The sequence below is a fragment of the Nothobranchius furzeri genome, chromosome 13, assembly GCF_043380555.1.
Source record: "Nothobranchius furzeri strain GRZ-AD chromosome 13, NfurGRZ-RIMD1, whole genome shotgun sequence".
Classification (NCBI taxonomy): Eukaryota; Metazoa; Chordata; class Actinopteri; order Cyprinodontiformes; family Nothobranchiidae; genus Nothobranchius; species Nothobranchius furzeri.
Window position 1 is genome coordinate 59,018,557 of NC_091753.1, and position 16,179 is coordinate 59,034,735.

The window sequence follows — 16,179 nt, forward strand, 5'->3', positions numbered from 1 at the left end:
TTTTATTTAGTATTTATTTTCTTACTTTTGTCATTTATATTAGCTCTTTTATTTTCATATTTTTACTCATTTTAATCTGGTGTTACTCTGTAGGGGCCCTCTGCCCCGGGGCGGTGGTCGACTGTTGCTTCCTGGGCGCTCTACAGGTATTGTTTGAGTGGAGGTGGGGTCTATGCGCCCCCTCCTCTGAGCGCCTTGACTTAGTGTGGAAGACCTGATGCTGCCGGGGCAGATGGCCCCCCTGATGGCGTTTCCTTGCATTACCTCACTCATCTGGACTCAGCCGAATGTACATTTTTACTGGTGTGTGTGTGTGTGTGTGTGTGTGTGTGTGTGTGTGTGTGTGTGTGTGTGTGTGTGTGTGTGTGTGTGTGTGTGTGTGTGTGTGTGTGTGTGTGTGTGTGTGTGTGTGTGTGTGTGTGTGTGTGTGTGTGTGTGTGTGTGTGTGTGTGTGTGTGTGTGTGTGTGTGTGTGTGTGTGTGTGCGTGCGTGCGTGCGTGCGTGCGTGCGTGTGTTTGATTGTGTGTGTGTGTGTGTGTATGTGTGTGATTGTGTGTGTGCATGCATGCATGCGTGTGTGTGTGATTGTATGTGTGTGTGTGTGTGTGTGTGTGATTGTGTGTGTGCATGCATGCATGCATGCGTGTGTGTGTGTATGATTGTGTGTGTGTATGCGTGCGTGCGTGTGTGTGTGTGTGCGTGCGTGCGTGCGTGTGTGTGTGCGTGCGTGCGTGTGTGTGTGTGTGTGTGTTTGATTGTGCGTGTGTGTGTGTGTGTGTGTGATTGTGTGTGTGCATGCATGCATGCGTGTGTGTGTGTGTGTGTGATTGTGTGTGTGTGTGATTGTGTGTGTGCATGCATGCATGCGTGTGTGTGTGCATGCGTGCGTGCGTGTGTGTGTGTGTGTGTATTTGATTGTGTGTGTGTGTGTGTGTGTGTGTGTGTGATTGTGTGTGTGCATGTGTGATTGTGTGTGTGCATGCGTGTGTGTGTGTGTGTGATTGTGATTGTGATTGTGTTTGTGTGTGTGTGTGATGCGTGTGTGTGTGTGTGTGTGTGTGTTTGATTGTGTGTGTGTGTGTGTGTGTGTGTGATTGTGTGTGTGCATGCATGCATGCGTGTGTGTGCGTGTGTGTGTTTGTTTGTGTGTGTGCATGCGTGTGTGTGTGTGATTGTGTGTGTGTGTGTGATTGTGTGTGTGCATATGTGTGTGCGTGTGTGTGTGTGTGATTGTGTGTGTGCATGCGTGTGTGTGTGTGTGATTGTGTGTGTGCATATGTGCGTGCGTGTGTGTGTGTGTGTGCGTGTGTGTGTTTGTTTGTGTGTGTGCATGTGATTGTGTGTGTGCATATGTGCGTGTGTGTGTGTGTGTGTTTGTGTGTGTGTGTGATTGTGTGTGTGCATGCATGCGTGTGTGTGTGTGTGTGATTGTGATTGTGTGTGTGCATGCATGCGTGTGTGATTGTGTGTGTGTGTGTTTGTGATTGTGTGTGTGCATGCATGCGTGCGTGTGTGTGTGTGTTCATTAGTAAAATATCTTGAACTGGAACGATTGAAATAAAACTTTTAGACGTTAATCACTGGATTTATATCTACCTCCGATTAGTCTTTCAAGATGGCCGCCACTTCCAAAAGCCTTGGAACTGTAAAAATAGCCACGACTCATCATTCCCGGTTCACACGAGCGATTTAAAAAAAACTGACTAATAAAAATAACTATGGAAGTAAAAGTTTTGGTCCTAGCTCCGTGCGTCCGTCGCCTCCTTTTTGATTGGCTACACGTTCAGCCGACACGGATGTGGGACCAAGACCATCCAACACGTTCAGCAATCTCTGATCGTTTAATCGGAGCTGTCCTGATGTCCTTCCGAGCAGACCAGAACACACGGCAGGAATACCTGATGAGTTTATCTTTGGAGGCGGTGCTTCATTGATGATGTCAGAACTCGGTATGGTCATCCTGCCCAGGAAGGCGGTGGGAGCGATGCCTTCCCCTGAGGACTGACAGGACTCTGCTGCTTTCTTCTTCTCTCACTGACTTTACCAAACTACAGCTCCATCATTGCATTACTGGCATGTACACAATCAGCAGATGTTGGGCTTTCTTACCTCTCGTTTCCAGGAACCTGGAGCCGGTGACGCAGTTGTACGTCAGCGTGGACGCCAGCACCAAAGACAGCCTGAAGAAGATCGACCGACCGCTCTTCAAGGACTTCTGGCCTCGCTTCCTGGACAGCCTCAGGGCTCTGGGTGAGAAGGTGAGGTGTGCCGCGGTTCACGAGTCGGGCATCAGGGTTTAACATTTCTGTAGATCAGTGGGAGTTTTCTACCATCGTGGTCCCAGAGGTTAAGTTCTGTTTCCGTCTGATTCCTGCTTGTCGCCGTTTCGTTACCGCTGTTCTTCAGAGCTGTTAATACCACAAGCATCGATTTAAAGGGACTTTAGGGAGTTTTGAATTTTTATGCTCGCGATTGCCCCCTCTGGCCAAAAGCATAACAGCAGCTTCAATAGTAGGCTTGTGCACGAGGCGCGCATGCTGTACGTGCACACTCCTTAACGAAGGTAACAGCTGAGACAGTCCCGTGTGTGTGTGTGTGTGTGTGTGTGTGACCCAGAGGACAGGAGAACGTGCAGCTAATTAATTAAATAATGTGGTTCTGTAGCTTTCTCTTCAGCACAGCCGACAAAGGTTTATGATGGGTCAGTCCTCCTGCATGCTCAGATCATTCCCTTCCCTTGCTTGAAAAATTGTTCCAAAATGAAAGTTGAACCCACATCTTTTTTATCTGTGAATTCAATGCCGTTCGGCGAGTCTCAAATAAAAATTTGGGCATCTTACTGTAAAAAAATATATCATTAATGTAAAAAATAAACTCTAAATAAACTATGTTCACATCCAGAATCAAACCCAGGTCTTCTGCATGAAAGCCCAAAATTTTACTAGGTGAGCTAAATCACCAGTGGCGTCTTTTGCATCTGTAACATTTATATCCTTGATGACAGCTGAAACAACGTTCAAAGAACGGTGCGGAGGGCGATGCCTGAGCGTGAACGCGCATGAAGCAGCCTGCTCGACCCGAGCATCTCTCTTTTTCTGTGATTTTACAGAAAAACAGGCAATCACAGTAAAAATGCCAGGGCTCATTCTACAGGACCAGGGCATTGCAGGAGAATGTATGAAGAAGACATTTATTATTTCTATACATGTTTTGGCTGTCACACTTCCATGATGCCCCTTTAAATCCTGCAGAGTCTTTTGCATTGAGTCACTTTCACTGAGAGTCAGGAAGCTGCTAAACTGGCTGTGAGGCCTTTTTTTAAACTCTGATCTGGAAGAGGTTTTATTCTAACTTCAGCCTCAGGTTCCCTCCAGAATAAAAGCTTCAGTGGATCTGTGTTTGTCTGCAGCTGAAAACGAGCCTAACGAGTAGCTCCTCATGGTTTCACCACTCGTGTAAATCTGTTAACTTGTTTTTTTCCAGAAAGCCGATAAAACCTGTCGGAGACGGGAAGTAGCTTCCACCCCAGGAAAACTCCTCCTGCATGTGTTTGTGGTGAAGCTGCAGCAGCTCCTTTAATATTTAATCGAGTGATAAACAAATTCATTACTCAGCTTGAGACGCGGCGTTAGAGGGAATAGATCACTACACTTAATTACACCCACATCATCATTTTACTGAAAATGTGCACAGGAGGTACCTCTGCCTTTAATGAATTAGGAGCCTTGGAGTTTAAAAGCCCAGTTAAGGCCGTGGTGCTGAAAAGCAGCAGAATATATGATGTTAACTTCTGCAGTTAACACTGGGACCAGGGCCGAGTCTGCAGTAGCAAGGGCGTCGGCCCGGCTAAGTAGAGCTTGATGTACGGGTTCATCTACGGGAGGGTGGGGGGGCACACGTTCCGCTGCAGTTTCTCACCAGTACCAGCTGATGGAGGGCTCTAGTTTCGTTGCGCTGTTTGTGTCAGCGGACACGGTAGGGTCGGGGAGGGGGGCGGGGCATGACGCTTAGCCTGGCAGGTGGCCAAGCAAAGCCTGGCGGGCCACCAGGCTTATAAAGTGCTGGGGGCAACCCTGATTATTATTATTATTTATGTTATTATTATTATTATTAATGTTGCTATTATAATTATAAATATTATAATAATGTTAATTATTATTTGTTATTATTATTATTATTAATGTTGCTATTATTATAAATTATAAACATTATAATAATGTTAATTATTATTATTTATGTTAATATTATTATTATTATTATCAATGTTGCTATTGTTATTATTATTATTATTATAAATATTATAATAATGTTAATTATTATTTGTTATTATTATTATTATTAATGTTGCTATTGTTATTATTATAAATTATAAACATTATAATAATGTTAATTATTATTATTTATGTTAATATTATTATTATTATTATCAATGTTGCTATTGTTATTATTATTATTATTATTATTATAAATATTATAATAATGTTATTATTATTTGTTATTATTATTATATTATAAATATTATAATGTTAATAATAATAATAATAATTATTATTATTATTATTATAGCCAAATGAAAGTGTTTAGTTGGCTTGGAGCAACATAAGGGGTGACCAAACACATAGTCACGTACGAATCAGCTGATCCATCAGTCTACAGATTCTCTGGGAACCTAAACTATTATTTAGGTTTCCACGTTTGTAGAAAACTAGAGAACTCAGTTTCCAGATAAAGATAATGAAGCGTGCTGCAGACGGTTTGGTGCGTAACGTAATCCTGCAGTAAACAGAAGGTTTGGAACACTGAAAACTCATTTTAATGATTATTTCTGATTCTTAGCGGATCACTCTGAGTGTTTCATGCAGGCTGAACATGAGAATAGTCTCCTACACCTATCTCCTGCAGTAGCTTCTGACAGAAAACAGACGGTGAAACTCTAGGATTAGAAAATCCTGACAGATCTACGTCACCCTGTCACTAACTTTCATGGACTCACCCATCTGGACTCACGACGGGGAAGGCTGTTGTTGGTTTAGCGTCCAGGCTAGTAGAAGCTAACCGCTAGCATTAGCAAGTCCACCACACAGCAGAACTCCTCCAGGCGTGTGTTATTGGTGGACATTAAACACCCACGTTGCAGAGCAAACAGAGTCAGTGGTAGAGTCGTGTTGCTGTTAGCCAATCAGAGGAGAGATGTCCACATATCAGGAAGTAAGACTCTAGATCCTGTCGTGTGAAGCTCTCCTGATCTTAGAGATCCTGGAAATAGTGCGTGTGTTTGTGACCACTGCAGATGCACTGAATATCTGGGTGAACCACACCTTTAACAGAAGTCTCTGTGAAGCATCATATGAGACCTAAAGATGGGTAAAACTCTGTTTCTGTAAATATGTTTCTCTCTTCCTTATCTTTTGCTTTAAATCGCCATTGATGTGTTGGGGTCAGACGTGTCAGCGCCGCTGCCGCTGGAGAACAGGAACCTTCCAGAAGGATCAGTACGGTTAACTTCCTCCACCTTTAAACCCTCAAACGCCAGTTCAAACCATCATTTCCTCGTGTCGGTGTTAGTTTTGGACACAGCTAAGCGGCTGCATCAGAGGCTGATGGGTCACGTGGCGTATCCTGATCACAGCCTTCGTCTCCGAGCAGAAAAGTTCGGATGGATCCTGATCCTGAGCTGGAACACTAGACTTCCATTCTGCATTCCTTCCATCTGTAGGCTAGATTTGGTCCCAGGTCCTTCTGGGCGACATGCTCGTCTCCTGGAAAACGAAGAAAAACGCTTCATTTTAAAACTATCTTTATATTTTTAACCAACATTTTCATAATGAACCCTCCGATTGTTGTCATTGACGACGATTCATAATAAATAGGATTGAACTAATGAGTCCAAATTTCCAGATGAATAATTTTTCCAGGCTGATTTCTCTTTTCCCGGTTTTCTCCTCCTCCATCCTTCCTGAGCTCTTACCCTTCCACGTTTGACAGCTTTCCTCCTCTTCTCCTCCTGGCCTTTCTGCCTTCGCTTTGGGAATAGACACAGTTGCACCTCGGTGCCAGATTTGGAAAAGATGCAGCTTGAAATACTTCAACTCCCCGCCGCCACCGGCCAATTATCCCCTCCCCTGCTGAGCTGAAAGGACCTGATGTCACGGATACGCTTCCAGAGCAAGTGGGAAACGGGGAGGAAATGAAGGAAAGGGTGGGAGCGCTTCCTCTTCTGGAGGGGAGACATGAGCAGAGACGAGGAAGAAGAGCAGCTTAGCTTTTTCTCTGAAACATTTGTCCTTTCATCCAGTTTCTAACATTTAAATGAGATTCTTCTTCTGTTTAGTCAGAAATCCACTTTGTTGCTGGTCTGATTCACCCTCCAGCCTAGCTCTGCCTCGTTTATTCATCCAGTTAACTCCACCAGAAGTCCGGGAGATGTGTTTCCCCGAGTCATCGACCAGATCTACGGGTGGGTCCAGGCTGTTTAGAGGGGTCCATCCTTTTCCAGCATATAAACGTTTAAAATGACCATTTTGTCTGGTTTAGTTTAGCGCAGCCAGGCTCTCGTCCCTCTCGTGTGTGGACGTCCAGGACCAAACCCGGTTGTGTCTTTGTCCCCTCAGAGACAGAGGACGGTGTACAGGCTGACGCTGGTGAAGGCCTGGAACGTGGAGGAGATGATGGCGTACGCTGAGCTCATCACTTTGGGACAGCCAGACTTCATCGAAGTCAAGGTACGACTCCCGCTTTTGTATTTGTTTGGAACAAATCCTTTCCAAAACCACTAAACTGCAGGCTGTTTATTCAAAGACGTACTTAAGCATTCATGTTCCTGCGAAGCAACTAGGGATGGGTACCTTTGACATTTGAATCGATTCGGTACTAATTCCCAGTACCTACGAGTCGATACCGGTACTTAACGGTACCAATTTTCAATACTTTTGAGTGTTTATTATTTTAATTCTCTTTTATAATTAAATATATATTTTTCTCAATATATAACAATATTTGATAAATATCACGATAAATAACATACAACTGTTTGTATTTTAACATCGTCCTTGTAGTTTTATAAGCTGATAATTAAACTGAAGCAAACATCTTCACTGTGAACTAAATTTACTGTGTATCTTCATTCCTTTTGCCGTCCTTTTTCATTTGATTTTTCCTACTGGGAAGTTAGAATTTCCGAGGAGAAAGCGAACGCACCATTAGCTGATAACAATGGTGGCAATGGAAGCTAACATATCAAGCTAACGTTATCTTAAACTGTTTATTTAGCTGCTGGAGCAGATTAAAACGATGATGCCTCACACTTAGATCGTTGTCGCTGGTTTCATCTTCACCCAATCACCCGTCGCATTTAGTAAAGTGAAGCCAAACTTTAGAGCGTGTTCAGGTTCTTCTAGTCAGAATTTCGGAGTTCCGAAGAGAAAGCGAACGCACCATTAGCGGAACGGAAGCTAACATATCAAGCTAACGTTACCTTAAACCTTTTATTTACCTACCGGAGCAGCTTAAGATGAGGATGTCTCACTTAGATCGTTGTCGCTGGTTTCATCATCACCCAGTTACCCATCACATTTAGTGAAGTGGACCCAAGCTTTAGCGCGTTCTTTCTACCATGCTGCTCTGTTTACAACTGGCTCACAGCGACCGACGACATAACGCTCTTGCGCATGCGCAGCTGTCTAGGCTAGTTCTCGTTATGAAGGACGGGTACCGAAACGAGGCGCCGTTTGAAATGACGTGAATCGGTGCTCGGTCGGTTCTATGGAATTCGGTCGGTACCTTAAAAAGTACCGAATTCGGTACCCATCCCTAGAAGCAACGCGCCGGCGGAGTTTCGTCTTCCCTGAGACAACGTTGCAGAGAAGAAAAAGTCGTTTGCTTTCTTGCCTGAAGTGTTTATTTTTGGCTTATTTAAAGATGCTTTTTGTCATTTTAGTCAAAATAAAACTTTTCTTGTTTATAAGTTAATATCCAGTTTTCTCATCTTCTGGCTGAACAACTGAGTCTTGTACTTTTTGCCACGATTGTTGTAGAGGTAGAGATGACTTTTATTGTGAAGGGGTTCGGACCGCCACCACCTCAGCTTGTGAGAGTGCGTGCCGTGACGTATGCACATGAGGAGTCTTTAGGTAGCCGCTAAACAAGCTAAGCTAGGAGCTGGTAACGCACATTTGAAGATGGGTCCTGCAGGGATTCCCACCTGGTTCTATGCACCGGTCCTCCTCATGGTTCTGGCTGAGTTTAGGTGCTCAGGGGCAGCCTTTAAGGCGGATGACTCCAGCCTGGATCTCCGCATTTGTGAGGCAGAATGTCCTCCTGCTTCTGCCCAGAATGCTGCACATCATGCCAGGTATTCAGGACCAGGGTGGGGAGCGGGAAAACCATGGTCGATCCCGCTTTGGCTCATTGTCCACCTGATTCCCCTCCTGCACTAACCCACTGGAGATCATCAGCCTCTCCTTCCAGCGCTCCAACTTCACAGGAGCGTGCGTTTTGCTGACTGCAGCTCCTCTAACGAGCATGTGGTGCACGCTTTGCAGTCTGTGGTCTCCGGGTCTGCTGCCGGCAGAGTTCACACAGGTGGAGGCGGGGTTCATAAAATCCAAGCGTCTTATTTCCGGTTGAAGGAACACAACTACCTACTCAGTGGTGCTGACAGTAGTAGGTGTGTGACGCAGGCCCTTCAGTGGACACTTGTGGAAGTAAAATGGCCGTTTTGTCCAGGATGGCTCTGCTTTCTCAGTGGTTGGACTTCATTTATCATTTTCAAGATGGACAGTAGAGTTTGTCATGTCTACATTTACGATTACGCTGCATAAGATGCTGATTTGATCTGGAAGAACGTGATTTACCTCCCGCTGTGTGTCACACGCCATCCAGAAGGCAGCGGTGCAGCGTAACCTTTAGGCGTCCATAACCTCATCGCAGGTCGAGGAAAACTCAGTGAAGTTCCTCCAGTGTCATGCAGCCTTAGCTAGCCGTTAGCGTATCAGTCCGGCAGACAGAAGTGAGGTGATTTACAGCAGCAGCTAAAGCGTTCGTGTCAGATCTTTTTTCCACGTCCGGGACCACGGAGCTGTGATTGTAGCAAGTCGGACTCCAGCGAGACGACGTGACGCCATGAATAAGAAACGATCCTCCCTGCAGATGTTTGAGGGGTGGGCTCCGTAGCTCGCTGACCTTACCACCATCATTTGGCGAACGTGGGATTATTAATAGTGTGGGGAAGTGGCACCTGGTGGCAGTTTGAGCTGCGGTTGCCACGGCAACGGCTGAGTCTGAGAGAGTTATTCAGAGCATCATATGAGGACATGATCCCGTTGGAGGGAGAAGCGGGTTTGTAAGGCTGAATTCAGGAATCTCTTTAGGAGTTTTATTCTAATCTTCCCTCGTCGGATCGACTTGGAGACGACAGACGGCCCCAACCTCTGACCCCATCCTGCGCTCATGAATACATTCATCCTCCTCTTGTCTCCCGTTTCATACGTCCATCACCTTCAACGCTGCTGAACAGCCTTCGTCCCACACACACTCCAGATCACACGAGGCTGTTTGTCTACCTCACATTCTCCTCAGAGAGCCGCCGCGCTCCGCTTCTGTGGCTTTTACTTTCTTTAACCCTCGTTTATCCGGACCGGAACAAACGGATGAGGAGTTTTCAGAAGCAGCTTCCGTGCGCTAACTCCTAGCTTCACCTGAGAAGCGTTATTAGTCTGCAGGCAGCAGACCATGGCATCCAGACATGCGTACAGTATTACGTTACAGAAACATGGATGACTTTTACATAGAAATGCACCGTTAGCGTTGTCACTTGTTTATAATCCTGTAAGTAAATAAAATCATCTTGGATCTGCAGACTGGGCCGTTTACGTGGATGCGCCTTAATAAAACAGGACGGTTGGTGATATTAACTTCCTGTTTGTGACTGAATTTTGCCTACAATTTGTTATTTTGTAATTATGTTGTTTATTTGTTTACATTTTTCCCCTTTAGTCTTTAAAATAGCAACATTTGCCCATAACTTCTTATTTTTTGTCTGTTTGATACAAGCCCCCACAATGCAGCTCAAACAGTGACTCCAACCCGGAAGTACCAAAAATTGCAGTTCCACCCTCATCCACTAGGGGCTGGTGTCAGAAGCGAGCAAATCCTCATTGACTCCCATGTTAAAAATACCAATTTCACAGCAGAAATAAACATGTTTACAGCCTGGTACCAGAACATGTTTTTGGTTTAAATGATCTAGTTTACACTCATGACAACTCTGAGGGGGGTGAATGTTTTTCTCACTCTTCTGTTTAAGTGTATTAAAAGCCTAAAATTCTGTATAATTAATGAGCATCAGACCCACGTGACCGCAGAGCTAGCTCCGGGGAAAGGCCTCAGTAGAGCCTCGGTCTGGCCTGGAAACTGCTCCGGGATTTTGAGTCTCTGTGTGTGTGTATTCTTGTTTGGATATTTTTTGTGCAATTGTTGGACAAAATGACTTGCTGTGGCATTAATTGCACTAATAGAGCGTCCAAGGAGTCTCCACTTCATTTTTTTTGGTAAGTAAAATTATATTTATGTATTTTAGGTCACTGCCGAGCTGAGCTTAGATTTTAACATGTACTGTTTAACCATGAAATTTAAATGTAATAGGGTAAAACCCAGTGCATTTAACATAATGCTGCACTTTAGAAAATGGGTTGAAATATAACATGTTGGTGGAGCTGGGTTCCCACTATCGGCTTGTGGAGGTCTCGGGAGACCTCTGTGTTCCACCCGGTTTTACCCAGCGGTCAGCCCGGCGTATCTCTGACTCAGAAGCTCTGGTGTTGTGCACAGTTAACTCCGGTTGTAGCTAGGTTGCTACCTCTGTTAGCTTAGCTCCCACCTCCGCGTTAGCTTCAGGTTAGCTTGTAGCTAGTTCGACCGGGTGTCGTCAGTTGATCCCAGCCTTACAGCCCCACCCTCAGCTCCTCCTCTCTTCCCTTTTGTGGAATTGTCTGGGCTTGACGGAACCTGTGACACAGTCAAAATGGTGGTGGTGGCCACCTCCCACTTTGGCACAAAAATGTGTTATTGGAGCCTATGGAAATGAATTGTCCAGTATATATGTCGATGGTTTGATGTCATCATTTTAAAAATATTAGATCAGATGATACTCAGTACTCAAGTAGCCTTCTAATCAGATACTTTTTTACCCTTACTTGAGTAATAAACCCTATATCAGGAAAATATTGTCCTCGGTTTGTGTCCTTCCAGTGAGCTTTGCAGATGTGGGAAAATGTCATCAGGCAGTAATCGTTGTTAAATTCATAATTATTCTCGGAGAGAGACCAACTCTTATCTGCCCCTGGGAGCCCCGTAATGCATAGCGTCATTTCAACATGGGGGTGTCCGCGACACGGTTTATATGCAGGTAGCGGCGCTGCGGCTGCTTTATATAGCGACTCGTTGCATTCTCCCTCAACCCAAATCCTCGGATCACGCATTTTAGCTAAAACGCTAACGTTAGCTTGCCTTGCGTTGACTGTAGAGTTGTGGGTGATGGTCATGCAGATGTGTCATGAGATTTGAAGCGTTGCTGCCTTTCACAGACACTTTTTCTGCTCGTGCTGCAAACAGGATAGCCGTCTTCTATCAACTGTCCCTCGGCATTCTTCAAATATCCTAAAGATGCCCGTACTTCCCACTTTGCCTTCTTTGAGGGATAAAAAATGTCCTGAGTGCTGCCGTCTCCTCCTTTGGCCATTATTTCAGCTTTAGCTTCAAGAAAGTTTTGGTTGTAAACAACAAAGTGCACATGTGCCGCCGGCAACTTCAGCAGATGGTACGGTGGCTGGTAAGGGTCACCGCGCCTACACCGCAGCCACGGTAATCCACCGAGATAATATAGTTTTAAAAAAACAAGATGGTTATTATTATTGTCAACTTTTTACCGGGGTTTACCGCTACACCGGTTACCGTGACAACCCTACTGTGTAGCCTACTGGTTTCCACTGTTTCTGGGCCAGTGCTTCTCTGTTCTAGCTTTAACCTTCAGGCAAACCCACCTGAGCAGGTGAGACTTCAGCTGCTTTTTAAAGGAGACCACTGAGTCCACTGGCCTCAGGCTCAGAGGGAGAGAGGTCCAGAGTCTGGGGGCCTCTGGAACATTGGTAAAAATGGCCTGTATTACATATAGGGCCCTCTAGAGTCCTGGACCCCCCCCAAGGCGCTTTACAACACAGTCATTCACCCATTCACACGCTGGTGGGGATGAGCGACGATGTAGCCACAGCTGCCCTGGGGCGTACTGACGCCGCCGGTCCCTCCGACCCCCACCAGCAGGAAAGGGGGGTTAAGTGTCTTGCTCAAGGACACAACGGCCGGAACAAACGTTGTTAGCATTAGCATCTTAGCTACAAATATTCTGATGTTTTCTTTGCTTTGATTAACTTTCGTTTGTAATCTCTGAGTGACTCCTCAGATATTTGTCGCCTGTTTTCAGCGGTTAATCAGCCTAAATGGTTTAGCTCATTAACGTACTGCTAGAAGAATCATGAGCACCTTTTTCATTTGTACGTTTTTCTTCTCTGAAAATCTTCACTTGTTGCTACTTTTATTTATTACTGCGGCGTGTGCGGCAAGGCCCAGGATGAACCTTCACTCCCGTCTCTCTGGAGTCTCTTCTTCACCTAATTATCTCCTTTTCCACCGTCTTAACTCTTCCCCTCCTTCTTTCTACCTTTGAGCTCTATTCTGCCGCCCGTTACCCAAACAGGTGAAGGAGCCGCCAGCGATCCAGCCAGCCCAGTAGTTGGTGCTTCCTGCCTTGGGCTGACGACAGAGTCGTCGCTGCTAACTGATGGAAGATCAGCGCTTTAGCAGCGTGGCCTTCTTGGACCTTCTTGTCTAACGTTACCTTTAGTACTCGCCATGTCATCAGAGAGCCTGAAAGACACAGAAAACGAGGGTGGGACCATTCGGTGCTTCATTTAGATCCAAATGTAAGAGGAATTGGTACAATCTGCAGATCACTGCAGCGCTTTAGTCTCCAAGGCCCAAACCAGGCCGCTGTATTTCCTCCGAGTCGTGCCTTCAAAATAAAATCAGTTGTTTTTTACATCTTTATTGTGTTTGCCATGAAACTTTGTGCTGAAAAGAACATCAACGAAGAGGAAATGTAAAAATGCCCTAATCAGAGATGAGAATGCTCTTCAGTGCTTTGGTTTAGACGTGGTGCAGACGCTCCGTTCACTAGTGACACGGTCGGGAGTTTCAGGATGCAGTCCGAATCAAGCAGATGGAGACAGAAATGCTTTTCATCCTGTTGTTCTCAGCAGCTTTTACTGAAAAGCAAGTAAAACACGGCATGCATCTAGTGAAGCCACTTTGTTTCTGTCCACCTGTGTTAGCAACCCGTCAGCTAATAGATTAGCATTGGTGCAGCACACTCACCCTCTCAGCGCAGCATCAGGACCGTTTAGCTGCTGGAGGTGATGGATCAAAGGATGAGAGGGTGAAGAACTTTGGTGCGATGTACGTGCATGCACGCAAACACACACACACACACATGTACACGCACACACTGATGTTGACCAGTGGAAGAACCACTGAGGGCCGCTGAGACCTCTGAGCTGATAAAACAAATATATGTCTCTCCTGTTGCTCCTATTCCTGCTTCAGCTGCTCCTGATCCAGGAGCGTTGATCTTCATTCCGGGTTCCCCGGGTGTGCCGGATACCTCCGAGGTCATTCATCAGCTCCGCGCAGCGTTCCTGCCCTGGCCTCCGGCCGGCCCTTGCTGTCGCCTAACAAACGTAATGATGCGGGTCACCTTGTTTGTATTTCTGTTCCTGCTGAGAGGGTGCTGCTGGTACCAGCTCCGGAGGGGCTCGGATGGATCAGAGTCCTGATCCTGTAATTGGACACCCTGTTGTAGTTATGGGAATGGTCCTCGGCGTCGGATTCTCTGGTCTGCCAATAATGGGCTCTTGAATATTTCAGTCTTTCCTGGTTGTGCGAATAAATGTTTTAGGATAAATTCAGAGTACAGGATTGTTTGTAGGAGCCAGAATAACACTGGAAGGGATGTTAGACCTGTAAAAACAATCATTTCCCTTCATCCAGTAATACGTTTAAGGGTCGATGGCTCCTGCAAAGACTTGCTTTGCTTTAGGTTTGAAGAGCAGTCCTCCTTAAAAAGGCTCTACCAGGTTCTCGAGCATCAGGGTCTGAGATCTGGAGCGCAGCAGCCGAGTCATGTGTTTCTCTGTGCGGGTCTCCAGGGTGTGACGTACTGCGGGGAAAGCGCCGCCAGCAGCCTGACCATGGCCAACGTCCCGTGGCACCAGGAGGTGGTCGCCTTCGTCCAGCAGCTAGCTGACATGCTGCCTCGGTACGAGATCGCCTGTGAGCACGAGCACTCCAACTGCCTGCTCATTGCTCACACAAAGGTAGGATCACCTTCATGACACCTACATGTTAACTTTGACCTCTGCTCCAGCTGACAGGACGTTTGTAATCCTGCATGAGCCTAACCCATCACACAGAGCCTCCACCTCCTGAGACGTCTAAAGTCCAGCTGTGCTGCGTCTGAAATCAGCGATGTGAAACGTTAACGCAGCTCGGGGCTCCGCTGCAGCCATGAGTGATCAATGCCATCTTTAGGTTTTTCAGAAATGGGAGCGAGTCGTGTCACGCCAGGAAGAGGTCGGCCATCTTTACGTGTGTGTGAGGGAAGCGAGCGTTTTCTGGTTCCCTGCAGGACTCGATCTGACGGTTGTCCTCCACCGCCGGAGCGGTCGCCTCTGCTCGAGCGTCTACAGCCGTCTCCGTTTAAGGGACCTGGCGTCTTCACCTGGCGTCTTCACCCGGCGTCTTCACCCGGCGTCTTCACCTGGCGTCTTCACCTGGCGTCTTCACCTGGCGTCTTCATGCCTCTTATTCTGTTGGTTCCTTCGGGATCCAGTTGGGTCTCCTCTCAGACCCGAGCAGGACGGATCTGTTATCCGGGAGGCCGGCTGCATAGCTATCATCGTTTCTCATGATGGGAAACATAATTCCCGGAAGGCTTTCCTTCTCCGGCTTGATTAGTGGTGCAGATGCTTTCTAACACAACACATCAAACACAGGAGAGTTGTTGCTCCATCAGTGAGGAACATCATCACTTCTGCTAGTAGGTGTTGGTCCTTGATGAAGCAGCGGCTCTCGGTGTTGAGAGTAACTAAAACATCAGGAATAATCTACTTTCCTGCTTGTTTGTGTTTTAGTTCAAGGTTGACGGGGAGTGGTGGACCTGGATCGACTACGAGCGTTTTCAGGAGCTAGTTGTGGTTCACGAGGAGAGCGGGGGTCAGCGGACCTTCTCGGCCTCGGACTACATGAGCCGGACTCCCAGCTGGGCTCTGTTCGGAGCGCAGGAGCAGGGCTTTGATCCGGCCGACACGCGCTTTCAGCGCCGCAACAAAACCAAAGATGTCTCCGGATGCTGAAGCTGCAGACGCTGAGGCGTAGTTTCAGGACAACGTTTGGGTTGCATGTGAGTTTCTTCTTCTTTATGGTTTTATTTGTGTCTTCGGTGTCACTTTCAACATCTCCAACTGGTTTATTTGGAGCAGATTTAGATTCATTCTGTATTTTTGTAATCTGGATTGTGTCATCTGGTGTTTGTAATCCCAGCTGCACAGAGAGCCTCGTTGTTCTGGGATTTCAGCATCACCACCGTTCTTCTCGTGCTCATAAAAATAAATTCAGCCCAAAATTTTCATTCTGTCTAATTTCTGTTTTTGTTCAGTTTGAAAATAAAAACATAAAAAAAAATATTTTGTGTTTTTGAATTTGCAGCTTTTTTTTTTCTTTTTTCAGCAGCGTTGAAAAGATCTTCTGAAGATGTCGTCGGCTCGTTTTATGTCTTTTTCATGATTTTAATACTTAATATAATTCAGCTTTTCAGTAAATCAGCCTCCTCCTTGAACCGTCACCTTATCGTGGTGGAGGAGTTTGAGTGCCCTAATGATCCTAGGAGCTATGTTGTCTGGGGCACTTAGTGCCCCTGGTAGGGTCTCCCATGACAAATTGGTCTTAGGTGAAGGGTGAGACAAAGAACGGTTCGAAGGATCTTTCATGGTGGTGAAAACGAAGAGTCGGAGTACCCGGCCCGGAGGGTTACCGGGGTCCCACCCTGGAGCCAGGCCTGGGGTTGGGGCCCGT

At 46.2% G+C, this 16,179-nt stretch overlaps 1 protein-coding gene across 2 annotated transcripts in view; it reads left to right on the plus strand.

Annotated features, from left to right (window-relative positions):
• tyw1 (tRNA-yW synthesizing protein 1 homolog (S. cerevisiae)) overlaps window positions 1–15,736 on the plus strand; it is a 38,368-nt gene extending 22,632 nt beyond the window's left edge. For both annotated transcript variants that reach the window (XM_015950728.3, XM_015950727.3), the window contains exons 13-16: window positions 2,123–2,258; window positions 6,612–6,722; window positions 14,256–14,423; window positions 15,240–15,736. In XM_015950728.3, coding sequence (XP_015806214.1) covers window positions 2,123–2,258; window positions 6,612–6,722; window positions 14,256–14,423; window positions 15,240–15,461 — 637 coding nt within the window. In that variant the 3' untranslated portion in view covers window positions 15,462–15,736. The remainder of the gene's footprint in view (window positions 1–2,122; window positions 2,259–6,611; window positions 6,723–14,255; window positions 14,424–15,239) is intronic.
• Window positions 15,737–16,179: the final 443 nt, after the last annotated feature.